Below are 26,946 nucleotides of genomic sequence, written 5' to 3'. Positions count from 1 at the left end.
CCTATTCCATTTCTATAGGATCACCCACATGTTGTATAGCCAAAAACTAAATTATCATTACTAAGAATGCATTAACTCCAAAAGATCAGTTGCTCAGTTTACCATGGTCATACAATTTCAGACATGTGTAATAGCTTTGTATCTTCTTTATGAGATGGTGTCTTTAATTAAGGCAGTAGGAACTTTCACAGAAATGCCCAAGTGTTTCAAAAATTCTTACTCTGTACCAATGAAATACTAATTGTCATACCATTTCTTTTATACCCTGAGTTAGCTTCGTAACAGCAATTTCTGCATCAATTTCGTTCCTTTTTAGTCCTTGCACAGAGAATGACACAGAACAAAGAAATAGGAAAACAGTGCTAGGGCTGAAATAATTTTTAAAAATTGTGTTGGCTAGTTCACTAAGCTGGTGGAAAAGCCAAATATCCATTAACCTTTGATCTAAGGGATATCGGTGCACTATAACTTTAGTCATCTATGTCTATAAGCTTTAACTCATTAAACCACAAAAGTATTCAGAGATTACTGAATTTCATATGTATTCTTGGCTAAATGTGCACATATAGCTGCTATCAGGGAAGAAAAGGATACTTACTGCCCTTTGCTTAGCTTAAGTATCATTACGCCATGTGTTGGCCACAGCAAGATTTAGACCTCCATCATCAGCACCTATGTAATATGTGCAATCTGTGCTTTTCAGACTACCAGATAATTATTTCCCTTTGTCAGGCAAAGAGATATTTTAAACTGCCATAAAAACCTTTATTCTCAGAAGATCAGTTTCACACACAAGGCAATAATCACAATCATTTTATTCTTTCAGTTCTATTAAGATTAAAAATATTATCAAGCTGCATAAACAGACTTTGCAGCACTCTCTATTTTCAGCCTAATTTACTTTTTAATTAGAAAGCAAAACAGTTCATCAGAAGAATGAGGTAATTTCTGGCCACAATAAAAACATTTGGCATCTGTTTTGATAAAACTTTATACTAATATTGTCAGCACGGCAGCTCAAAAGAATGTTTTGGGCTAATACATCCTGCTTTCATACTACCATCATACGGCAATACTTGTACTTTTCTACAGCTGGGGCGAACAGGTCAGTAAGCTATTCGTTTCATAAACTGAACTTTAAAGATTATGCATGAAGATATGATATACTGAAACCCTTAAAAGCAGCAGTACAACAGACCAGTTCAATCTACAATTTACTGCTTTCGTTGAAATAGTTCCCACATATTGTAGAATATATCAATAAATTACACTTTAAACTGAACAGCTGAACATGTAGCATTGGCAAGAGCATTCCAGACACTTGAGGAAAATCAACTGTACAGACGGAAACAGGTTTAATGGTTATGCCTCTTTCTAGGCTGTGTAGGTATTTTATTTCTGAGAGTGAGGCTGCTTCAGATCTTTAACAAAATTCTCACCAAAACTACAATGTTAACAGATCTGATCATGTGTCTATCCTCATATATATGGTGAAAACATGTTCACGCATATGCATGCATTCTTGGAAATACGGCACTAGGAATCTTTATTCTAGGGATGGCTTGCCACAATGGTTCCAACTACAAATTTAGAAATGTCAATACTGTCATGCTTACTTGGGGGAATTAACAAGAACCAACAAATGTCAAAAGGAATATAAATGAAATGTATATTTAAACAAACTGTTGGGCGGTAGGTAAAATGGGTCAGCAGCTTATAATAGTAATATATAATAGTGCCAATATAATAGTAAAAAGGAACCCAGCAAGGCAGTTGGTTGTTACAAGTTACACAGGGTACTCAACTCATGTTGCTTTGACCATAAGCTTAAACAGTTCCTATCATGGACATAGAGACAGAGGCAGAGATATTGCCTTATGTGGAGTGGGTGCGGGTGCTACAGAACCTGTAGAATTATAGTGGAAGCTTAAATGTACTGGCAGGGGTGGGGAGCTCAAATGAAAATGACTGAACTTGGAAGACAGTGAGGTTAGGGAAGTGAGAAATGCAGAGACAGGAGGGAGATGTGATATGCTAATAATTACCTGTCCAGAGAAAGACAGAGTAAAGCAAAAATATTTCCTTAATTTCACCATGACATGACTTCAGGGCTCCATGTAGCAAATTGGCTAAATTGGAGAAACTGAGAAAACTTGCAAGTTTCTTCTATTTTTCTGAAAGAGTCCTGTAACCAAAACAAACAAGCCCTTGTAAGGAGCCCCTGAACCAAAGTCCAGTTTCTACTCCTTAGAACCCTCATACCGAGTTTCCTGTTGGGAAAAACACTGGCTTGTCCTTCTTGCAAGGGTCTTGATTAACATGAAGAAAACAGAAAACATGGTTAAAGGGCATGGTGACAGGAAAGAAGAGGCAACAAAAAGGGATTTAGCTAAGTTGAAGATGTCTGGCTCCTGCAGGCATCTACATGGTATAATACTGTTACATACCATCCCACTCTCCAAGCAGGGAGACACTACAGGGCTTCCAGCACTTACCCAGGGTTTAGTTTCCACAGGATTAAGGTCAGCAGAGGCTGTGCTGTTTTTAGGATATATGGTTTTATTTACACAAATATACAACCCAAGCATAGGATGGAGGGGCTCATAGCAGTAACACTCCCAAAGATACTGCTTCTCCATTAGTCACAGCTTTGGATCTAGCTTTGGATTGTGGGACGCGGGTGGCGCTGTGGGTAAAACCTCAGTGCCTAGGACTTGCAGATCATATGGTCGGCGGTTCGAATCCCCACGGCGGCGTGAGCTCCCGTCCTTCGGTCCCAGCTCCTGCCCACCTAGCAGTTCGAAAGCACCCCTAAGTGCAAGTAGATAAATAGGTACCGCTTTATAGCGGGAAGGTAAACGGCGTTTCCGTGTGCTGCGCTGGTGCTGGCTCACCAGAGCAGCTTCGTCACGCTGGCCACGTGACCTCAAAGTGTCTCAGGACAGCGCTGGCCCCCGGCCTCTTAAGTGAGATGGGCGCACAACCCTAGAGTCGGATACGACTGGCCCGTACGGGCAGGGGTACTGTTTACCTTGGATCTAGCACACAGCAAAACAGGTATCTCTGTCTGAAGCTCCTAGCCTTTTGCTCTCTCACACACAACTCTCTAGTCCAGCCCCTTTGACCTGTGGTTCCCCATTACTTAGCTGTAGGTATTGCAACCTAGCTCATTCTCTGAGTTGCTGATCAGGGCACTTAAGTGGTCAGCTAAGACCAATGTCTTAGATAGAAACTTGTATGACTGGTTCAGCAACCTCCTTTACTGGATTCTAACCCTCCTTGGATACAAGGCACCAATAACTGGAAGGGATTCAGGGCATCATCCAGACTGACACCTTCCCAACCTCACAAGAATGCCACTATTGTAATGTAGGTAACACCCACAAAATAATGTGATAAAGCTATCTGCCCTCAAATACCAAGCTGATCTCTTGCTTGTAGTCAAGGACATTTAGGGCGCCCCCTGCTGGGAAATATAGTTGGAAGACGGGGAAACAAGAAGAGAAAGAAATGTTAAAGAGGAGGATTGGCTGGAATATTCAAGACCAGTGTTTCCCAAAGTGGGTTTCTATCATACAACTCTTATGTACCTGTAGAAAATAGATTTCTCCGTACATATATTATTTTGTAAGATCTCTTTCAAAAGGTTATATTAGGTTCTATATTCAAAGTAGGATTTCTAAATAACCCTTTATTGGGATTCAGTGTCTGCACAACATCTGCTAAACATTCTAGGTCAGTGGAATATTATTTGATGAAGGGATTTTGAATTTCCAGAGCTAGAAGGTCTTTCCCCCTGTCCTCAGCATATAGTTTTAAACTACTTTATCATTTTGTTGATATCACTAAAGCCTTTTATAATGGTCACATAAAAATGTAAATGTCATGTTTTCTATCTGTTTAAGAGAAAAGAAAATTTAGATTTGATGGATATAAGCACCTGTCTTTTGGGAAATGGGGCAACCCCACAATTCCCTTTCACAAAGGTCACACAATTGCCATCTGCTGTGAAAAGGTCATCACCAATGTGGCCCTCCAACACAGAATATATATATATATACACACACACACACACACACACACACATGCATGCACACATTTCCATTCCAGAGTTCATTTCTCATTGCCAATATATAGGCTGAATTGCCTAACAGGTGCAGATTCTAAATACTTTTTACCACGATAAGTGGTTTTCTTCACAATTGTTTCCCCAATAACTGTGTATGAAAAGTCAGTTGTTGATTGAGTAAGTGTTTTATGCTTATATCCTTAGGAAAGATATATATGGCACTAAACTCAAAATGAATATTCTGTGGCCTGAAAAACTATTGCTATCTTACTTGATGTGATACAATGCTGTCCAGTAGTAATAGGTATTTATCACTTTGAGAAAAGAAGTGGGGCGGGCGGGCAGTAATCTCTACTTGCATTTAAACTGCAGCAAATATGGACTACAGCCACAAAAGTCCTCAATTTACACTAAATGTATATCTTCAAGTGTCAAATCTCTGCACTGCACTGCTCCATGAAATACAAATGTAATAGTTAAATGTCAAAAGAAAACACTAAATAGAAATACTGCCACTTCAGCAAGATAAGTAAATGGGTTCAGGCATGTTTTTGAAGTTAGTGAAGCAATAATTCCATGACCTAAAGCATTCAGTATCCCAGTCTGGTGAGCAGTCAACGTCTCCGACAGGAAGAAATGCGAAATTTGGAAAGCTGATGAGAAAAATGCACATGTTCATGCACTATCAGCACAAAGTTATTTAGCACAATTGCTCCTGTAATTGCAGTACATTGCGAATGTTCAGTGTTCAATGGTCCTCGAAACTCAAACTTCCAATTGGTTGATGATGGGTTGTGCTAGTAGTGAACACTGAACTGTAAAGTATTAAATTCTGGAATTTTCAACCTGAAATCTTTTCCCCACCTCCAAGTCTACTGTTCTTTTTCTGTGGGTGTATATTGCTGTCCTCCCTTATCTTCTTTTACCTGAGGAATCTACAGTTAAATATGAGTTCCAGTGTCTAAACTCATATATCTGAACTGATGGCTGGAGTGCTTTTCACTTACATATTATACTAAAGCCTTACAGAGCCTTCTTCTTCATTATGAAAAGCATCTTATTCAACAGAAAAATCAGTGTTTATATAGGAGTAAATCAGGTGAAGACTACCCAAAATCTTACAGTTTTACTGAAGCGGATGAACAATAAGAATAACTCCCTTACGGCTTGAATGACAGAACATATCATGTACAAAACACACAAAAATGAACACCCACCTTTTTTGCAGCATCATTTGTGATGGGGTGGGGGGGAGTCCTTCTAAGTAATATACTGGCACTGTAGGATATTATCTCAATTTATGGCTGCCAGCAGGCAAAAGCAAAAAGTGACTTAAAGGAAAAGGAGGCAAGCCCTCCACTACCTTGCAGTCATATCAGTAAGTGCATAATGGTATGTTATACTTCCATTGGTGAGTGGATGCATTTTGCAACGCAACTAAATACAAAGCCTCAAAGAGAAGGATAGCCTCAAATGAAAACAAAGTTCTGTTTTCTGCAAATCAAATATCTTTTGCTCCAGCTGACACATTTCAGTGTAAATACTCAAACTACCAAGAGCATGGGTAGGCAAACTAAGGCCCGGGGCCCGGATCTGGTCCAACTGCCTTCTTAATCCACCTCATGGACGGTCTGGGAATCAGTGTGTTTTTACATGAGGAGAATGTGTGATTTTTTAAAAAAATGCATCTCTAGGTTATTTGCAGGGCAAAGGATTGCGTTCATTTTCCCCCTTCAAAATATAGTCCAGCCCCCCACAAGGTCTGAGGGACAGTGGACCGGCTCCCTGCTGAAAAAGTTTGCTGACTCCTGACCATAGCTGTCAACCTTCCCTTTTTTTGCAGGAAATTCCCTTATTCCAGCACCATTTCCCGCTGCTCCCCGCTGCTATCCTGGATTGTTAGATATCCCATAGACTGTCCCCGGGACAGGTGAGGCTGCTGATCGCTTATTTTCGAGGCTGCTGATCGCTTATTTTCAAATCTGAAAGTTGACAGCTATGCCCCTGACCAAGAGTAAAATGCCTGTTATTATGCCTGAAATACCAATGTATTGCATGATGCTTAGGTTAGTGGCTTAATACAACTGAAAAATTAGAAATGTACTCAGGTCTTGCTAACCACATGCTCTTTATCCGCACATTAAAAAATATGCCAAAACTTCACCGTATGCTCCACAGATTCATTAAGCTGATCTGTCAACTTCCTTACTTCCTTGAATATTTCTGCTTTGCTGGTTGGCAGCAGCCATTTTGAGGCAGAAACCACAGAGAGAGGGAGGGAGATTGGACAAATCAGAGAGCAGGAGAGAATGGACAAATCAGGGAGTAAAAGTTCAGAAAAATCAGGTTTTTCTTTACTTTGTCTCTCTTTTGCTGATTGGTTGTAGCCATTTCAGGAAGAAACCATGATTGAGGGTCCGGGTATATTTAGCCTGGAAAAGAGGAAATTGAGAGTAGATATTTGAAGATGGCTGTCATATCTCAAGGGCTGTCACATGGAAGGTGGAACAAACTTGTTTTCTCCCTGCTCTGGAGGACAGGACCCAAAGCAATGGCTTCAAGTTACAAGAAAGGAGAATATGATTAAACACCAGGAAGAACTTTCTTACCGTAAGAGCTGTTTGACAGTGGTACAGAGTCACTTGGAAGTGGGTGGGCTCTTCTTCCTTGGAAGTTTTTAAGCAGAGTTTGGGTGGCCATGTGTCCTGCAGGGATGCTTTAGTTGAGATTCCTGCATTGCAGGGAGTTAAATGAGATGACCCTCAAGGTCCCTTCCAACTCTAGAGTTCTAAGATTCTTTGATTCTATAATTCTAAGTACATGTCAAAAATAGTGATAAACCAACAAGTCCTGTTGGAGCAGAATTCCCATTAAATGTTTCCAATGGTTTCTTACATATTAATGATCTTAGCATATTGAACATGCCTGGTTCTCTCTCTCTCTCTCCTCTTCTCCTCCTCCTCCTCCTCCTCCTCCTCCTCCTCCTCCTCCTTCTTCTTCTTCTTCTTCTGTTTATATATTCTACTACTTTGTGAATACTGATCTTTATCCTTGGTTATTTTTGTATGATAGTGAAATCTTATCTATATGATACTGCTGTTTTTGTATAACTGTACTCTACAATTTATACCTATGTAGTTAAAGGTAAATAATGCATTAATAGATCCAGTTGCTGGACGTGCCTGGGGAACAGCATACAGAAATATATGGCTACCTAACTGGATCCTTTTGTGTTAATGACCTTTCCCTGACTATTTTTAGAAATCCAGTGCATCCATATTCTTGCCAACCACGCTGTTGCAAACTGACATCCGTATATGGGTCCATAATAATGCATCTCAAGGACCATTTTCCTCCGACATATTTGGATGGACTGTTTTATACTACTAGCTCTCTCCACATATACAAATGTTTCATTTCCTTCTCAACTTTTTGTTACTGTTCCTTGTGACCAAGAGCAATTATTCCATTTAAATAGTATCATGGTATTTACCAGATAATGGCAAAGAGTATTATATTCCTCTTACATTACATGTCCTTCCTTTGCATGGTGCATAGCAGTAATGGAGACAAATTAATGCTATCCTTTTACTGACATTGACAAGGCTAGCTTTATTATTATTATTTATTGAATTTATATATGGCCCTATACCCAGAGGTCTCAGGGAAGTTCATAGAATAAAATCAAAATATAAAACTACAAAATACATAATCAAAATAAAAACAACAACCCAATAAGCCCCTCCCCCCCAAAAAACCCACCACATTTTAAAAGGGCAAGTGTGTGGATCTGGTCTGCGACTACTTGCTCCAGAATCTTGCTCAGGAAAGGGAGATTAGCCTTGTTTCTATAGTTTATTGTTCTAGTGTTATTTTGAAGTATCATAGAGACAAAGAAAAAGTAAAATTAAATTTGAAAATTGAGTCAACACAACAAATCTGAAATAAAGAGAAGGTAGGAATTTAAATCTAAAAGGCCATAATACAGTGCACCAGGTAAACACTTAAATTCAATTGAATTCAAAGGAGTTTTAAGCATGGCTAACCCCATGCTAGATTGTGGCATTTATCTATATTTAATGTGAAGCAAATAGGATAGCAAGCTGCACTGGCAAGTGGGTCAATACTATTTAAAAATATGACTTGTTGGTTGTGAATTTTTACAGGGCTAAGAGTTATATATTGTAAGCTCTAGCATTTATTTTGACATAAAATGGGAGTTGCTGGGTAAAATATCAACAGTAGTCAGGTCAGGAACCTGAGAGAACTACTGCTGATCAGAGTGGACTGTCCTAAGCATTGGTCTATCTTCCCCAGTCTGAGTATAAAATATATCTTCCTATATACATCAAAATGTATGGCTGTCATTGCACAGTCCCCACTGAAGGATTTGTAGTGAGTGCTGTATCACATTCCTGGATTTGCATAATGCCAGGGTGGGATACAAAAGCAAAAGAGAAGGCAGGTTATACAAAACCAGTGGCCATGGCATTGGAGCCAGAAGGGAGTGACAATGAGAGGGGGGAATTTGTGGTTTAAAGGAAGAGCAGAAATTTGAGTAATGTAAGGATGGATCTTAGCATGTGACGGGTGGTTTTAATGACAGAGGTTTGAGTAAAGTACTGTGGGATATTTGAGGATTCTGCATATTTCTCTGTCATATATGAGGCAGCTGAGAATTGGAAGATGGAGACTTCAGTACAGTGAGAAGTGAGAGACACTGAAAGGGAGGGAAAGTGGCTGTTTTAAACAGCAGTAGTTTGAATAAAGCAGGGGTGGAAGGACACAGAGGCAAATGGTGGTTTTAAACCACAACAGAGGTTCCCAAGATACTAGCCACTAATCTTTCACTTCACCTTTTTTTAGCTATTAAGAGTTCCAGAAACTTGTATGCCTTGCTGGTGTGCTTGAGGCCTCTGCTCCCAAACCAGACTTGATATTCCTGTATGTAAATGAACTCTTTGCATTAGTTTTTCTGACATGAATTTGTCATTCCAAATTTCCACTGTGGCTTTATCCATTTACTTCCAAAACTATGTGAAGATCAGTCTAGCTTCTATTAGCAAGAAACCAATTAGTTATTCCCTTTAACCATCCAAATTTTGACCATCCCAGATGTTCAAGATTACCATGGTGGGAACTGGTGCATCTTTGTGGGTAATCAGTTGGATTTCTTCAATTATCTGACACCAGACAATTGCCACTTTAGAAGAATTCTACCATAAGTGGAATCAAGTGCCATTTTGGGGGTCCACATCTCCAGCATTTTTGTGAAAATATCCAGGAAGTGAAATATGCCAGCAAGATTCCTTCACATATTATTCCCCCCCCCCCCCAAAAATCAGTAGTTAGTTCTGAGAGACACACAAATTCAATTTCTTGGCCTTCGTCACATGGAGAAATGTAGCCTTTATGTAGATTCTGCATATTATCACATGGAGATGCATTCATATGTATTCCTGAGGTTGGCAAAACACTTATTGTGGTCTACCTGATTACAGGCTGGGTGTGGGTGGCGTGCCAACTGGGAACACTGACAGGTACTGCTATCTTAGCTGGGTCTTCTGCATATCTCCATATATGTGCGAAAGTCTAAAGGAAAGTTAATGGACTTCATTATTTTTGGTCTCCTACTCCTTGGTCAATTCACCTCAAGAGCAGCCCATGTGAACCAGCAGTAGCATAGCACAAGGTGGTGGGAAGCAGTGCACTGCTTGTGATGGTACTCACCTCATGTATAGAGTATTGTCACCTCATTTTTACTGCCAATGGCAGCCATTTTGTGCTGGCACAGCACTTTTATCAATATATGCATCAGCACCTCGTCCTCTTACTGAGAAAAAAATCCCTGAGTACAAGATTTTTCAAATCATTTAAAAAACAACAACACCATTATAGTTGTCACCAGCTTTTTCTAGCAATCTGGTGAACTGACCAGACATCTGCATTCAGGCAAGTGGCTGCGTTTGCCTGTGACTTCAAGTGAAGAGGAGCACTGAGTCCCAGTCAGAACTCTGCAGCTCAGACATGCTGTATTGCTGTTCAGCTCCTCATAATAACCTAGATCCAGGTGGGCATGTGTGACTAGACAAGTTTCTAGGGACTGTGGTGAGTGGGTGGAATAAGCAAGAAACATCCAGGATGCAAGTGTGTAATTAGCAGGAGAGAAGTAGGTGCTCAGTGGATGCATTTCATGGCAGAAGAGGTAGGGCAAGTGGGAGTGACCCTCACCCTTTCAGCTCTGGGAATATAAATGGATGAATGAGACAGAATGAGCCAAGCTTGCAGTTCTGTTCTCTAAACAGTTGTGTAGTCGGCTACGTTCACAGGTTTGGATACATATCTACAAGTTGTATGTGCATTTTGCGGGACTGGGCAAATGAATGGGCTTCTCAATGGATCTTGGATCTCCGAGTTTGTTTTTTAAAGTGTAGATTCTGCAAGTCCGAAGTCCGTCTGCCCTTGATGCATTGTGTTACCTGCTCCACCCCTCCCACAACTATTCTTAAGACTTTTCAGGGAATTGCTTTAGCATCCGAGCATAAGGCTTTTATTTAAACTGGACGCACATGGACTGGAAAAGGAACTGTTCCAAAACGTTTAGGTTCAAATTTGAATTAGCTGTTAACCTTCAATGACTCCGTCTTCAATTTATACGGAAAGAGTTTGCCAGCAATACCATCTTCTCTAACCTTTTGTGCTGCTCTTTGAGGCAATTCTGTGGCAAAAGGCTTCTTGAAGTCCAAGTAGATTATGTCTGTTGCTTCATTTCTGTCAGTTGTCATTGTCACTTCCTTGAAGAAGTTAATCAGATTTGTTCAGCTTGACCTCCACTTCAAATGGCTTTGACCTGTCTAAGTCTGTACCTGTTAAAATGTTCTCAAGTTTTGTCCTTACCCAATGATTCTGAAACCTTCTTCCGTACTTTGATCCCATTCTAAATATAGATGTCATGTATGCTACCTTCATGTTCCTAGCCTATTACGCTTATTATCATATCAGCAGGGAATTAAATGTCTCTGCCATTGTTTCCTTCATTTCATATTTTCATATTAAGGAAACAAGAACATTAGTCTTTCAACATGTCATTGTTGTTGTTGCTGTTATTTATTAAATTTGTATACCGCCCTTCATCCAATGATCCCAAGCTAGTTCACAACAGAAAAATACAAAATGAAAATACAAAATACATTTTAAAAAAACCCCAATAACCCTCACCATACTCTCTTTTTTCCCCTTCCAACTTCAATACTTTTTCATTTTCCTCTGAAGGTGCTTCTCTCATGTACTCTTTCTACCCATGTTTCCACTGCCTTTAAATGAAAACAAATTGAAGCCATACCTCACCAACATTTCTTGATGTTCATATATATGCTGCAGTAAGCTTTTGCCAGTCAAAAGTTCATATCTTCAGCTATTGCAAATGGCTTTTCCCCTTGGATCTTGGAAGTATTTGAAGCAATCTAGGATAATTGCTTCAGTCACCAGTGAATACAATCATTGATTGTTGTTTTTCCAAATATGTTTAGAAACCATTATACTTTTTCTTAATAAAATAATAAGAGTGAAGCCTTATGCTGGATTTAAACTTGTTGGAGAGTGTTATAATACAGACTACTAGCTCCCTGTACCTGGACATCTTGAAGTTACACTGTTGTATTGGCAAGCTTACCCACCCATCAGCAAAGGGGCCATAAATGCTTGGGAATATGTCAGGGTAGGAGTGGGATTTAGTCAGTTCTGAAGCTTTCGAAAACATCAGTGGAGATTCAGCAAAAAAGGTGGGCCCCACAATACAGAATACCATAAAGCGTGTTCTCCTTCATGGAGAGCACGTGTTGCGGTGGGGTCTGCTGAGCCACCCCTCTGTTACCAAGCAGGGTCTCTAAAGATGGCCTGGGGCAGTGATTGGTTCACTGGGTTGCTGGGGTAAAAGTTATGTTGCAATTTTGGTGGGAGGGGTAAAAGGTTTAAATACTCTGCACGCAGCCTGGAGCTTTCTCTTTGCTGTGTGCAACGGATCACCCGCCCACCCGCCCTTGAGTAAGGGGTTGTTGCGTTGACCTTGCTATGCCTGTCATGGGGTCGTCTGCCGTTGGGGCAGGGGCCTGGTAGGAATTTTGTCCATCTGGCTGATTGGCTGGGCCATTTGGTTTTTGCCTACTGCATAGCAAATCGTCACAACTTGTAAGGTTGCGGATAGGCATTGGTTATAAATTGGTGGAGGAGGGGTTAGGATAGGCTGGGCCTGCCCCTCCATGGTTGCTGCGGAAAGGGAATTCCGTTAAAGGAATCCTGGGGCTTGCCATCTTTTCGTCCAATCCCTGGAATGGGACTAGGGCAGGCAAGCCTTCGGGGAGCATGCGGATGAGAATTGAGGGTCTGTGACTCACCTCCATTTCTCCCCGACTTGTTTTCCCGCACTGTCTTTCGGTGGTGCCCGGAAGTCAGTTCTGTTCCCAGGCGGGGGGACAGATAGTCTTAACCAATGCCTAAACAACCACTCACGGTTTTGTATTTAAATAAAGTTGTGGCCAAAATTATGCCAAAAACCTTAAACAAAAATTAAGTGTGCGTTGTGAGTTATTTGGGGGGTAGTTTGGGGACCTCGACACGCAATAGCAGGGCCAGATTTAGGTTTGATGAGGCCCTAAGCTACTGAAGGTAATGGGGCCCTTTATATGTCCAGCTATCCTTTGTGTCAACAGCAAATTGTTGCTGTTTTTTGTGTTGGATATATGCTATAGGGTAATCTATGGACCTAATAGGTATCTAAAGCCATTTGCACATAACAAAATATGTATTTTATCAAAGCTGCTGTATGTATGTTTTATTTTATTTGTTTTTTATCTTATATTTTGGAAATGTACATCCAGGTTCTTTCCCCCTTTAATTTTTTTGGGCCCCCCCAAGAGAGTGGGGCCCTAAGCTATAGCTTGTTTAGCTTATACATATATCCAGCACTGTGTAATAGACAAAAGCCAGGGTAAAGAGGTGTTTCTTCAGCTATGCAATGAAGATGCTAGAGGAACCACTGTCGGGAGGGAGTTCCATGAGTTAGGGGCACCAGAGAAAGCCCTCTCCTAGGCTACTATCCCTTGCATTTCTGTGGGTGGTGAAACTACTCGCATAGTGGTTCCTTCCTTCAGACTCTTATACAATTAATGGAGTGAACCAACTTGCTTAGTTTGCATGGAAGAAGGAAGAAATAAAAGAGATGAAGGCAGAAGGAGGAGCAAAAGAGGGTTCTAAATGCTAATCCCTGTGGGTCATAAAGCTTTTACTCTCCACCTTCTATTCCCCCTCTCTACAACGTTTCCTTCTCTGCTCACAGGAATGAGTGATTATTCGTAAGAGGGAAAGGAACATTCATGTAGGGCAAAATTTAGGTATGTTGGAGTGGGGCCTGAAAACCACTCCACACACCCTCAAGTTTTGTTCCCTGCCTCCATAGGAGCTAAACTTCAATTTAGTTCCTTTGGGAGCAGGAAAAAGCTCAAAAAATTAGATTCTTAATGTGTAAGACATATGAAGGGAACAGTGAAAGTTGATCAGTTTGCCAGAGGTCCATTATGAAGTCAGTTGTGCATTACTACCCTTTTAGCTAAGTCATAAGAGAAATGTCATGATGATGCATGTGATGAACATTTTTGGGTTCAGTCATAACGATATGGAGCACTTGGAGCTGCTAAGCACTTAAGCCAGTGCTTAGCTTTAAGCATCTGAACAGTCTTGCTCATTAAATGGATCTAATCATGTGTTCTGTGCTCCCTCTACTGGCTTAGCGGCAGGTGACTTGTCTGACAAATGCCCAGAGCTGGGTTGATGAACTTATTGTAGAGCAATGCTGGTGCTAAGACCTAAGTGGTAAGATAGCACATGAATATTCAGACCTGGAACTTATATGTCCAAATACTCTCAGGCGTTAATAAGCTGCTCCTTAGGCTGTCTTCCTCCAGTTGTCCCATAAACTTATCCATGCTGTACTAAGGACTTAGTGATTTTGTTGTATTGGGATATGTTTTTATTGCTTGTATTTTTAACCTTGTTTCAAAATAAAAGGTAATATGCTGTGCAATATCCAATGTAAATTAATGCACCTGTGAAAAAGAGAACGAAAGCTATATTTTTGGCTTTGGAAAACATAGGTTAGAAACTGTGATATGGCTGTTTTATTCTGATAACTTTTAGCAAAAAAGGGGAGGGGGCTGACAGAAAGGCTGATATAAAATCCCCAAATCTTCTATGTATATGTCAAGAGGGAATACTTAAAAACTTTAAAATAAGAGCTATGACAGAAACTTTCATAAAGGTTTGCTGGAAACCTGCTTGGGACAAATAAAATTCTTGTTCTTGCCCCTCCATAAAGTTATAGAACAATGATAGTCTAATCAATAGCCGAGAGTAATGTTGCAAATGTTACAGGAATTAAACCAGTATAAAGCCAGCGGCATTTAGGGCTGGAGAACAAGGCCCATTAATCTTTTCCTTCTGATGGCTTTCCCAAGAGGTTGCAAAATGTACGGCAGGAAAGTTCATGCAAGGCGTTTGCAGAAAGAACATAAGTGAAGTCTTCTGAACTTGTTGTGAGTACTTCTGAACAGCAGAACATGCTGACAAGATGCAATGTGACCCCTCAGCATCAGGAGGCTGTAACTCTCCCACGTTCATTTAAACAGCAGCATTTTATTGCAGCTAGATGTTATGCACTATGCAAAAACAGTTTTAATCTTATTTCAGAATCTCTTGCTATTATTTCCCTCTCTAAATAACTTTACATTGCTCTAGGGATGATACTCAGACCTTAATGGTGAAAGGGATGTTATAAGGATCCAAACAAATCATTTGGTTGTTAGAAATGATAATTAGATTGCCCTCTAAATTCTTCTTCTTCAAGAAATCCTAGGAAATAATGCATTCCATCTTTAGAAATCAGCCAAGGAATAATTCAAAAATTGAACCACATAAATTATTAACTTGGTTCAATTTTAGAAGAGAAAAAATAGACTCAGGGTACATATTCAGCTGTAGTCTGTGAAAATTAAACCTGCAGCTCTATTTATTTTTAATGGAACTTTTGTGCTAAATTCTTCTTGATAGGTCACATTGAAAACTTTGTACTTGGTGTTTGTGTGTGATTTCCTCCTTGAGATTATGGCATAATACATGTATCTTAGGCCAACAATTAATATTTATTTAGGCTTTGTTTATGCTGCAAAATTGTGAGGGCAGTTTGGGGTTTTTAACCTAGATAACAATCCCTGTACATGTGCAGCAGAAATTGAAGAACAGTTCAGCCAATACTGTTGAGCACCACAGCAGTGTATTCATGGGCTACTCGATCAAAATGCCAAGATCAAAAATGCCCACTATTGTTTTTAACATTTGCTTATAGATATAAAAGGCTAAAGCCTTCATGTTTTTATTTCATTTATTTATTTATTTATTTATTCCACAACATTCATATACTACTGAATTGCAAGAAAACTGCAAAGCAGGCTGCAGAAAGAATAAAGCAATTAAGATCAGTGGTAAAAAAAAGAGTTTATTTAAAACATTAAAAAATGAATTTAAATCAACAATAAACTAAAACTAGCTTAAAAGACGTGGCATTTTCTACATGCCTAGAGAAGCTTGCCTAGACTTGCCTTGCTGGGGTGGTGGTGGATTTTGACCTCATAGAGGGCACCATAGTACCCAAGTCCGCCCTTGTTAAGTGTGTGTATGCATGCATTGTGTGTGTTTGTATGTGCTATATGTATACATGTGGATATGTCGGGGGGGGGGGAGTCATTCCTACTTTGGCTATGCCCACTTTTGTCTTGGCCACACCCACCATTTCCATGCAGATGCTGGGAGTTGGTCAACAGTGAATGCAGCCCGTGAGGCAAGAAAGTTTCCCCACCATGAGAACTATCTAAAATGTCCCACCATAAATGTATTTTCTGTTATAGAATTGTAGAGTTGGAAAGGATCCAAAGGGTCATCTAGTTTAACCCCTTGCAATGAAGGAGTCACAGCTAAACCCTAAACTTGTGGCACTCAAATAAGAAGCGTAACACTCAAATTGTCAGTATAACACTCAAAACAGATGTGTGGCACTCAAAACGGAAGTATGGCACTCAAAACAGAGCAAGTTTGGCTTCTGAAAACAGTTCTCAAACCAGAAAACTTACTTCCGGGTTTGCAGTGTTTGGGTTCCAAGTTGTTTGAGTACCAAGGCATTTGAGAACCAAGGTACTACTGCAAAGCAGAATGGCACTGAATTAACAAGTAGAATAAGAAAACTAAAACTAAAAAATGAAAATATGTTGAGAATTCATGATTGAGACATACCTTTGTAGTAAATAATATACAAAAGAAGGCAGTATATAAATGGCTTAAAGCAGGGGTGTATCTACAATAATAAAGGTGAGACAACAACTAGCCTACTCACACATACATAGTTGATAACCGCCAGTCCCATTAATACAAAAAGTCTCTATAAAAACTTACGTGTCCTGATCAGCATGTTTCCATCAAGAGGAACATAGAAAGAGGATGAAACCTATTCTTATGGCTGTTGGCAAATAAGATACAAGTATTTTCCAACAGAGATTTCGTCAATTATATGAAAGCTGCCTATGGTCATCTTGCTTGAAAATACTGTGGAGTCCTTAGAAATACCTTTGAAAACAAATCTAAATTGGCAACTAAATTGATATGAATGATCACCAAAATTACTCAGCTGTGGGAGATGTCCCTGCATTTTAAAACTAGTTTACACAGGCCTCTTCAGGTTAAAACTCACAGAAATAGAATCTGGGGGAGATTAGAGTAAAATGAAAGCTAACGTGTTACATGGGCATCAATGGTTAACTATTTGGTGGGTTCCCATCTTTCTGAGACTTTTCTTGGGGTCAGGGAAATGATTTTTTTATCTATTATAGAAGTAGTAGAAGAAAACTAATTACAAATTTGGTTGTAGCCAGTTGCACTCACTCATTTTGTAGCTGCAAAATCAACCACAGCTCAGGCTGCTTGACAGGTGTTAAAGATCAGCAGCTGTAGAAACAGACTGATAGCTACATTAAAGTTCCACACCTGCAGGAGGAGAATCATTCATTCATTCATCCTGAGAACTTTGTCCTTTAGCTATAAGACAAGGTTTTCTTTTGGTAAATGTGTTGTACTACTGTTTCTAAGTAAACAGTGATAGTAATTAAAGCTGTTATGTCTCTTCTAGGCTAAGTGAACATCAGTAATAAAGTTGGGAGGAAATACAACCCACACTTTAATTGGCCAGATTTGTAATTTTTCTACTGTAGAGGATGAAATGTTGGTGAATAAAGAAAGAGGCAGTAAATTCTTCTTATTGCACAGGAAATTGCTTCAGCACTTAGTTTTAAATGCAATTCAAAGTGACATGTTATTAAGAAAAAGAGCTCATGACAAGAAAAGTTTATTCCAGTAAGACATAATGGAACTTTACTGAATTTTATTATATGAGTTTGCTGAACTATCTGTAATGCATAAAATAATTGTAGAGAACATAGGCATTAGTGGAGTAGGTTAAGCAATGTATAGGATGAATCTGAACTGGTTGTTTTGATAAAATGTACCATTGTCTAGATCATGTGATAGTTATAACAAGAAAAATGGGGAATTCCATAGGATCTTCCAGGCACATACCTTCCCGCCAGAGTGGTATCCTTGTCCCAGTTACAGACAGTGAAAGAGCTCATGTATTTTTTTGCACTTACATAGGAGTATGCTATTCCCTATTCCCCTCATATTGCAGCAGTGGCACAAGCAATTCCCTACTCCTTTCACAGCAGTGACACAAACAAAAGTACCAAATTCTCAGGCCAAACTAGGCAAGATACCATTTGTGAAATTAATAATTATGTGGATTACTGTTTTAAAAGTATATAATTAAAAACAAATAGTAAACATGAGGACCACAATCCAGATTGAGGACCTCAGCAGAGATTATGGGGGCTGTAGCACTGTTCCATCATATGAATGGGATTTTCCCCTCAATAGAAGGCACCAAAGGGTATCTGGCGTCAATACCACTGCAAGTTAAAGTCCACCCTGGTCCCACCAGTGTCCAAATCCAGAACTTCTCCCATGCCTGCTATTCACTTTCTAAAAGGCACCCATGCATTCTGTAAATGACACCTAATTTGGCCTTCACTGTGCTATGCCTACTGATATACCGGTAAGGTAAAGGTAAAGGGACCCCTGACCATTAGGTCCAGTTGTGACCGACTCTGGGGTTGTGGCGCTCATCTCGCTTTATTGGCCAAGGGAGCCGGCGTACAGCTTCTGGGTCATGTGGCTAGCATGACTAAGCTGCTTCTGGCGAACCAGAGCAGCGCACGAAAACGCCGTTTACCTTCCCGCCAGAGTGGTATCTATTTATCTACTTGCACTTTGACGTGCTTTCAAACTGCTAGGTTGGCAGGAGCAGGGACCGAGCAACGGGAGCTCACCCCATCACAGGGATTCGAACCGCCGACCTTCTGATCAGCAATTCCTAGGCTCTGTTAACCCACAGCGCCACTAAATATTATTTGTCAAGTGCAAAATTGTCCTTTTGCTAGGGAGACAATCTTAGAATTAAGTAAAAGGAGCAATCAGATGCTTTTCCATTCTCTCCAGCTCCATAAGACTCATGTTAAGCATATATGCTCATCAGAAACTGGAATGTTTGCACTGTGAATATTGCTGCTCCAGAACTGCATCAGATCATAACAGTGGAAATAGTGGATAAGATGTTTCCTTATGTCAGCTTTCAGAATCTACCACTAGATCTTATCAACTTCTTTTCTAAGCTTAAGCACTTGATTAGGCTGCTATAAACATATGGTTTTGATAGTACTATGGTTCTGACCCTGATCATGATAACCAGCTGAACAATTATGATAGCCTTTCATTTAAAGAAGAGTACTGCACTGTGGTCTAAACCACAGAGCCTAGGGCTTTCCGATCAGAAGGTCGGTGGTTCGAACCCCCGCAACGGGGTGAGCTCCCGTTGCTCAGTCCCTGCTCCTGCCAACCTAGCAGTTCGAAAGCATGTCAAAGTGCAAGTAGATAAATAGGTACTGCTCCGGCGGGAAGGTAAACAGCGTTTCCGTGTGCTGCTCTGGTTCACCAGAAGCGGCTTAGTCATGCTGGCCACATGATCCAGAAGCTGTCTGTGGACAAACGCTGGCTCCCTCAGCCAGTAAAGCGTGATGAGCACCACAACCGCAGAGTCGTTCATGACTGGACTTAATGGTCAGGGCTCCCTTTACCTTTACCAATGAATTATTATTATTTAAATATTATTGTTGAGATTTTTTACAATATATTACAGATAGCATTAACAATAGGCATATCCCTCTCAAAGTGTGGGAAAAGAAAACATATTTTATCCACCACACACACACAGCAAAAAACATGTAATTCAAGAAGCAAAAGGAAAAATGTCCCTCCAGAAAGAAGAGGTCAATGCTAGTGGTCTATGATACTGCCCACCCACAGAAGCAAATCAATGGGGCCAGACATTAACAAATGCATCTGAATGTGGGATCACCTCTAGCTTTCCTGCACTCCTATATTAACTTTTCATCTAAGTCTAATTGCCGTAGTCTAATTATACCAGCTTCGAAGAGAAAAGTGTTAAGGACCCTTCTAGCTTGGTGCCACTTCCATGTGTACTGCCTTTAAAAATTATTCTTTAAAAATGCTTTCCAAATGCATAGGCAGAGTAAGGCAAGTGCCTCAGGAAGCAATTGCTGGGAGGTGAGGAGTGGTGCCCCCTAAATTAGCCTGCCATTCTCTGTTGCAACAACGGGCACCAGCAGCATTCATATAAGGTTCAGCTTCTAGTTTTGTCTACTTAATGTATATGAATGGAATGAAGAAGAACACCATCTTGTCTTTTGCCTCAGGTAGCAAAATGTCTTGAGCCGGCCCTGTGCATAGGACAACCAGATTTCTTTAAGCTTCAGTGTCTTTTGTAGCTTCATGTGTGTGGTAATTCCTAGGTCAAATAAAAAACACCACTGAATTCAATATGGCTAGTATTTTACACTTGGGATACAATCCCATAGACACTGAGTAGGGAGGGTATTTCACTGGACACAGTGGCAATTACTTCTGAGGAAACATGCGTAGGAGTGCACCGCTGGAGCCTGTGATTCACCTTAACTGAGCTCAACTTTGTTCTTTGTGCATATGCAGCTGGAAAATAATAAAACAAGCTTTTAAAAGTCCTAGCTTTAATTTTTTTCATTCATCTTGAAATACTGAATTACAAGAAGGAGGGTGTCTTTCAAGATAATCACATTCTGAAGTGCATTAGAAAATATTTCATGTGTCTCAGCTGACATGATTTATAGAACTATTGGATTTATAGCCTTCTGCTACTGTTTTATTTGCAAGATTTGTGGACAATGAAGGAAACAATTCTTCCTTTATAGAAAGAATTATACATGTAGGGAAAGGGTAAAAGTTGAAATGTCCTGGGAATATTGATACTTACATTTATGATATAATTAAAGAATACTAAAAATTGCTCAACAGAGTTAACTGATGAGGTCAAGAATAATAAATTAGATACTGATCTTAATAATACCTCCTCCTTTGTTTTCCTTTCCGCAGCAAGTTGACAGGCTTTGCAAGCCATAATAAATTTGAGAGCTTAAAGCTTCCTCAACAGCCATCACATCCTGATGTAACGCATAGCTTTTGTTTTCTTGGGTGCATGGTTTATCCTCCTTTATGTCCCGTTGTTGTTTCAGAATACAATCTAAACTTATTTAATTATATATTGTACATTGCACCTTACAAATGTAAAAATGTAAAAAAGTTCCTCAGCTTTAGGGGGGAAATAAGGAAAGGAAACAATAGTTTTAGTGGCATGCTCATGGCTCTGTGCTGAATTCAAGCACAGTGATTTAATTGTGTTGTTTTTCCTTAAGTGCAGTTCATCCTCCCCATCCCTCTCTTCTCATGGAATATGGGAAAACTTGTGGCTGCCTATGTTTAGATTCTTGACAGGATCCTGTATATACAAATTAAGCCCCCAGGATAGCCAATGTGGTACTCTCTAGATGTTGTCAGACTACACCTCCCATCAGCGCCAGTCAACATGGCCAGTGATGAGGGATGGTTGAAAGTTACTGACAGTGACATGGAAGCAGGCTTGGTATTATTACCAAAGTGACAAGCAAAGTGGTCAATAGGATGCAGTTCTCATGCCACTGTACCAAAGTGTGAATTGCCCCTGTGCTTAAAAGTTTACTGAAGTCAAGGCCCTCAGATTGGCTTGAGGATGAAAGGTAAAAGGTAAAGGTAAAGAACTCGGGGACCATTAAATCCAGTCAAAGGCGAAAATGAGATGAGACGCTCATCTCGCTATTCAGGCTGAGGGAACCAGCGTTTGTCCACAGACAGCATCCGGGTCACGTGGCCAGCATGACTAAACCGCTTTTGGCACAATGGGACACCATGATGAGTGCCAGAGCGTACGGAAACATCGTTTACCTTCCCACGGGAGTGGTAACTATTTATCTACTTGCACTGGCATGCTTTCGAACTGCTAGGTTGGCAGAAGCTGGGACAGAGCAATGGGAGCTCACCCCGTCACGCGGATTTGAACCGCTGACCTTCTGATCGGCAAGCCCAAGAGGCTCAGTGGTTTCAACCACAGTGCCACCTACGTCCCTTTTGGGGATGAAAATCTGTATTCCAAAATGCGATGTGATACCTTCGTAGGAATACACTACTACAGCCATTGGAAAGGGCAAGGGAATAAAATACCAATAGTTCATAGTGCATAACAGTTAGAACCATAAGATGTTTTACCACTCACTTCAGCAGAATGCAGCCACAGACGGTTGCCTTCATCCTTTGAAAGATGTTCAGATAAAATGTATGTACTGAGTGCTATATCAATAATAAAAAAATACAAACCATAGCATTATGTCAGCAATCCAAGGACATTATATTGGAGTTCTAATAAAATACTCTATACAAGGCTGTAAAACTGCACATCTTTGTATTTTCTGCAACCCACTCAAAAAGCCTTTCAAGTGAGATGGGGGAAAGGTGGTTTGTGTGCTAAAGGCCTGATCTGTTTATGCAAGTGCAAATCTAAAGAGTTCTGAAATAGGGGTCTTCAGTTCAGTGATACAATGAACATAATTGTTGTTTGTAACAATGGAGTTTTGTATTGGAAAACACCAGTTATCCAACAGATGTTGTCTTCATTTTTAGCTTTACAGCTGCTTCACAATCCTTTTGTGCAAGGATACGAACAGGTGGGAGACCCAGCTGGGCAGCATCATCTTCTTACACTGCAGCGTCAGTAATAAAAAAAAGAGCTGAGCCAACAAGTTCACCTTTTAAAAACATTTATAGAGACAATATCACGCCTCCTTTCTTTTGCTTTCAAAAGAAAACACACTTTTTAATGAGTTGGACAAAGCCCACTCAGTTCCTCCAGAGTCCCAGTTGTCCTCAGAGCCTTATGGCAACTGTCCTCTCTGTGTGGTTTTAAGCCAGATTAAGCACTTACAGTAAAGATTCATTTAATATACATATTTCCCAAAAAGGAAAATGGAAAATGCCAACCACTATTAATGTAATAGTACATTAATCGTTCACAAAGGGATTGGAAAGTATCGGTAAATAACTCAGAGCATGGGCTGCTTTATGACAAATTATTTTGTTCCCTACAACTATATACACTGTATATGATGTGTTGCTTTTGGATATCATCAGCATTCATAGCTAGGATCTTGCTATCATTCATCAGTGGAAAAGCCATAACACTGAGCCCACAATAAAGATTTCTCTGACAGTATATATTTCCTCTGGCTTCATTTCCACTGACAACAATGTATGCTTGGCTTAGGTTACATTTCACATAAAATATCCATATCCATATTTGGGCGAGGTAGTAGTTTGATAATGTTACCGAAATGTAAATGTAAAGAAAAAGAAAAAAATAGGAATATGCATCCACATATATATATATATGGTTGGGTTCCGACTTAACCATAATTTCAGTAGAGCCACTAAAATTTAATCAATGGGACTTGTAAGTCATGATTAATTTAAGTTCCATTTATTTCAATGAGTGTACTCTAAGCATGACCAAGTTTAGATCAAACCCATTTACCCATTATTTTCTAAATGTAGCCAAAATAGTGTTAATTGTTACCCATGTCCTAAAACTGTAGGGATAGTGCTACTGGCTTTATTTTTTTCTGTTTAGATTATTATTATTATTATTATTTATTTATTAAATTTCAATACTGCCCTTCACCCAAAGATCACAGGGCTGATCACAATATAAAAAACACACAAAAAATACATCTCATAATCACAAACAAAAACAATATCCCGCCCCCCCACGCACAGTTTAAAGGCCATGGATTGTTTAATCAGCCAAAAGGCCTGGGAGAAGATGAAAGTTTTTGCCTGGCGCCTAAGGATGTATTGTGCAGGCACCAGACCAACCTCCCTGGAGAAGGCATTCCACAAGCAGGGAGCCACTGGAGAAAAGGCCCTGTTCTCGTGTTGCTACCCTTGACAACTTCTCAGTCACATTGTGAATCTTTGCACCAAGAAGACAGCACACCTCCTGGGACATCCTGTTACCTCTACACACTTCTGCCTCTGTCCTCCTCTGTAGGAAAGTCAGAAGTCTTTGGGAGGCTTAATAAGGAATCCTAGTGATTTACACACAGCTGGGGGAAGCATGTAATAAAAGAGTTCTGTTCATTTTCTTCGCCTTACTTTGTATAATATTCATCACCTTAGATCACACAGAACATTCAAAAACTTTTTTTAAAAAAACACACCTTGCAATGTGCATCTCATGTTTTATTTATGGTCTATTTTTCTTCAAAGCTGTCCTCTTTTCCAGTGGAGACTGCTCAGTTATAACAGCTTAGATATTATTATTATTTTTAAAAAAGTTCCATTTGCCTTCACTTATCCTTTGGCACTGTTATTTGGGAGAGGGGGAGCGATTGTTTTTTAATATGGTTTGTCAAGTTGCTTTTGTATTGTTTTTGCCACTTGATACCAAGTACGTCCATTTGTTGAAAGTTGATCCTTAATTTTTTTTTAAAGTTCTAAATAAAACTTATAACAGGAGTTTGATTTTTACATAGCCCCTTTTTTGCTACATAGCTACATATGTAGCCACATTAGAAGCTGGGACCCCTAATCCAAACTGAATAAGAGGTTTAAAACTGAAGTGATACTTTACTGGCTTACTTCACTGACAGTATGTTTAGAAATTGCAACAATTGCTTTAGTGAGAATAATTTATTGTAATTGGAAGGCATGGGGTTTGCTTATGTCTGGAATAATGCTACTGAGCATGAGTCATCTACACTTCAGAAGAATGCAAAGAGGTAAAAATCAAATTTTGTTTGACACCTGGATAAGTGCCTTAAGGCTATAAAACTGATGGCCTTTGATTGGAACGGCATCAGTAAAAACTGTTGCCGACTGCGCTGGGAAGAACAGGTTGAATATGACTATCTGAGATATTCCTAGAATATGGAAGGAATAAATAGATGTCAAAGCGCTTGACAGGTGCTTCAAAGAGATAACTGTAATTATTTCAGTCTCAAGGACACTTAACATAACAGGAAGCATTTTGGTCAATCTGTTAACACTGACAATTTATAAAGTAGTTTTCATTTTTCTTAGAGAACTCACTGCTAAAAAACCACATAGAAATCAGGTGGCCAAGCTTCAGGCTGCTTTAAAATATTTAATTGTGAGCTGCGCAGTTTAGGACTTTGGATTTGTACAGACCGGGGGGTGGCGGGGGCTGTACTCCAGAAGAAGCCAGCGCATTTCTTGCCTTAAACATTACATTCCCTTGTGCATGCATGTGAGATACAGTATATCAATAGCTGTGCAAATACTACAGACAACAGTACATGGCTTATCACTTCTAAGCTACACTCTTCTGCTCTGATATGAGCAACTAGCTTTCCACTGAAGCTGTATCTACATGATGAGAATAATTAGCTGTTTTAGTCCACCTTTCCCCCTGCCACTCTCTGCATCAGAAGCAGCTGGTGCAATGAGTCTGAATCACTCTCCCAGTAATGGCAACACTCAAGCTTACAAGGACCATGCAGGGTGGTACAAGGCAGTGCTGAGATTGGGACTGGAAGCCACTGTTAGAAGGGCAGGGCCGCAGGGCTACCTCACCATGCCAGCTGCTCCTACCTCTGGGTTTGGGCTTGGTATTGTTCTGAAACAGTGGTACTCAAGTTTTTGTTATACACAAATATAAAAACGGTTAAGAATTGGAAAACTTAGAGGCGTCTAAACTTAACCCGCCTGCATGACACTATAATCATCAGGAGCATATTAGATCCACCATATTTGATCCACCAGGCCTATGAATCCAGCTCTCTGTGCTCTCTGGGAGCCATAGCCCTCTTGCTAACTAACTAACTGTTCTCTCATTGTCCAGGCAGGTAAAGCAGAATGCTCTGCTTTGCCACTGGCCACCTCTGATTTTTAAAAGTCTTCTAACTCAATCTTAATCAGAGTTCGCCATTCAGACAATACCAGCTGAAAGACTTGTGTGTTCAATTTCCTGCCACACATAGAAATATCTGTGTCCTCTCTACCTCCCTGCCTCATTTTTTCCTTTGCTTATGCTAAATCTTTGTTTAGCTGAAGACGTCCTTCCCATAGATGTTGCTCACAAGCCCTTCCTTTTGTGGCTTCTCTGAAGTCTTAGTGGCAGTAGGCCCACATCACCAGTGAAATGGACACCTTGCACAAATAAGAATGGGAGTCAAGTCTTATAGGATGTGCTTCGGATGTCTAGGTGAAAACATGTGGCTTTCCCTACACTGCTTGGAGTGCAGGAAAATGCAGCAGATTCATTTTGAAACATTGAAATTAGACAATAAATGCTCTTGAAAAATGTACATCTGGGGAACCGTTTTAAGCATCTCATATCCACTGAGCAGCATGCAGGGCATTTTCATGGTTCTATTTTCATGTTATTCCTAATTACTTATTTTCTACTAATGCACTTCTTTCATTTCATTTTTTTTAATGCATTCATGTCGTCACAAAGAAAGGCTTCCCAGTTTGTTTTGTAACTCGGTTTCTTTAAAAGTGTCCAGAGAAGACCCAGTTAAGCAAGGGTCTTCCCCTCAACATACATTTATTTATCTATTTTAAAGTATTTATATACCACTTACCATGTTCAAAAAACACAGACCCAATGGTGGCAGCTGTTGAGAAATAAGCTCTTCCAGTAGGCTAAACCGCTGGGCAGGATTAGAGAAGGGCTTTATTCTCATGAAAGGCAACAGGGAGTTCAAAAGCAATAAAAATGGTTCTTAAAAACCTTCACAGAGCCCTAGTTCCTATGTGCTTAGATCTTGGATGGGAGGAAATCTTCATACTTCCTACCATTACTGAGCAGGATTGTGAACTTCAAGGGCTCTCATCCTAGCTTCCCATAAATTCTGTTTTCTACTGAAGTCTCACAGCATCAGTGTATTTTCTTACCTTATCACAGATGTTTTTCCTCTGGGAAGGTGGGGAGGGGACAAGTTCCTCAGGTGCCATCTGTGGGTTCTGTTTTGCTGACTCCTGCTCATTGAAACAATAGAATGTAAGAAGATTCATGACATGACATGACATTACATAGTGAGAGTCACGATAAAGTTATCTAATCAGATGTAGTAAGATTCATGAACTTTAACTAATCAGATAATGAGTAGTTTACCAAAAAAAATCATTTATTTCTTTAAATGATTTACTGTATATACCGCCCTTTGTACAAGCCACAGGCTATTTACAATGAGGTCAGATGAGATAAAAAGAATACATAAGATCCACAG

At 39.9% G+C, this 26,946-nt stretch overlaps 1 protein-coding gene and 1 long non-coding RNA gene across 3 annotated transcripts in view; one reads left to right on the top strand and one right to left on the bottom strand.

The window, feature by feature from the left end:
• Nucleotides 1–26,946, bottom strand: part of LOC310677010 (uncharacterized protein) — a 169,169-nt gene that overhangs the window by 68,253 nt on the left and 73,970 nt on the right. The window contains exon 1 of one of the 2 annotated variants that reach the window (XR_014510828.1): nt 2,046–2,632. Coding sequence is in view for 1 of the 2 variants with exons in the window: in XM_083439314.1 (XP_083295440.1) it covers nt 26,612–26,695 (84 nt within the window). In the remaining variant the exon portion in view is untranslated. Of the gene's footprint in view, nt 1–2,045; nt 2,633–26,611; nt 26,696–26,946 lie in introns of those variants that run through there. The other variant, XM_083439314.1, reaches the window with a different exon arrangement.
• The window catches only part of LOC310677037, a 39,094-nt gene continuing 18,692 nt past the window's right edge, over nt 6,545–26,946 (top strand). Inside the window, exon 1 of the long non-coding RNA XR_014510882.1 lies at nt 6,545–6,679. This is a non-coding gene — a long non-coding RNA (uncharacterized lncRNA). The remainder of the gene's footprint in view (nt 6,680–26,946) is intronic.

The sequence above is a fragment of the Podarcis tiliguerta genome (assembly GCF_965153285.1).
Source record: "Podarcis tiliguerta genome assembly, chromosome: 4".
NCBI lineage: Eukaryota > Metazoa > Chordata > Lepidosauria > Squamata > Lacertidae > Podarcis > Podarcis tiliguerta.
Note: the sequence above shows the minus strand (reverse complement) of the source record. Positions and strands in the feature narration are given on the sequence as shown.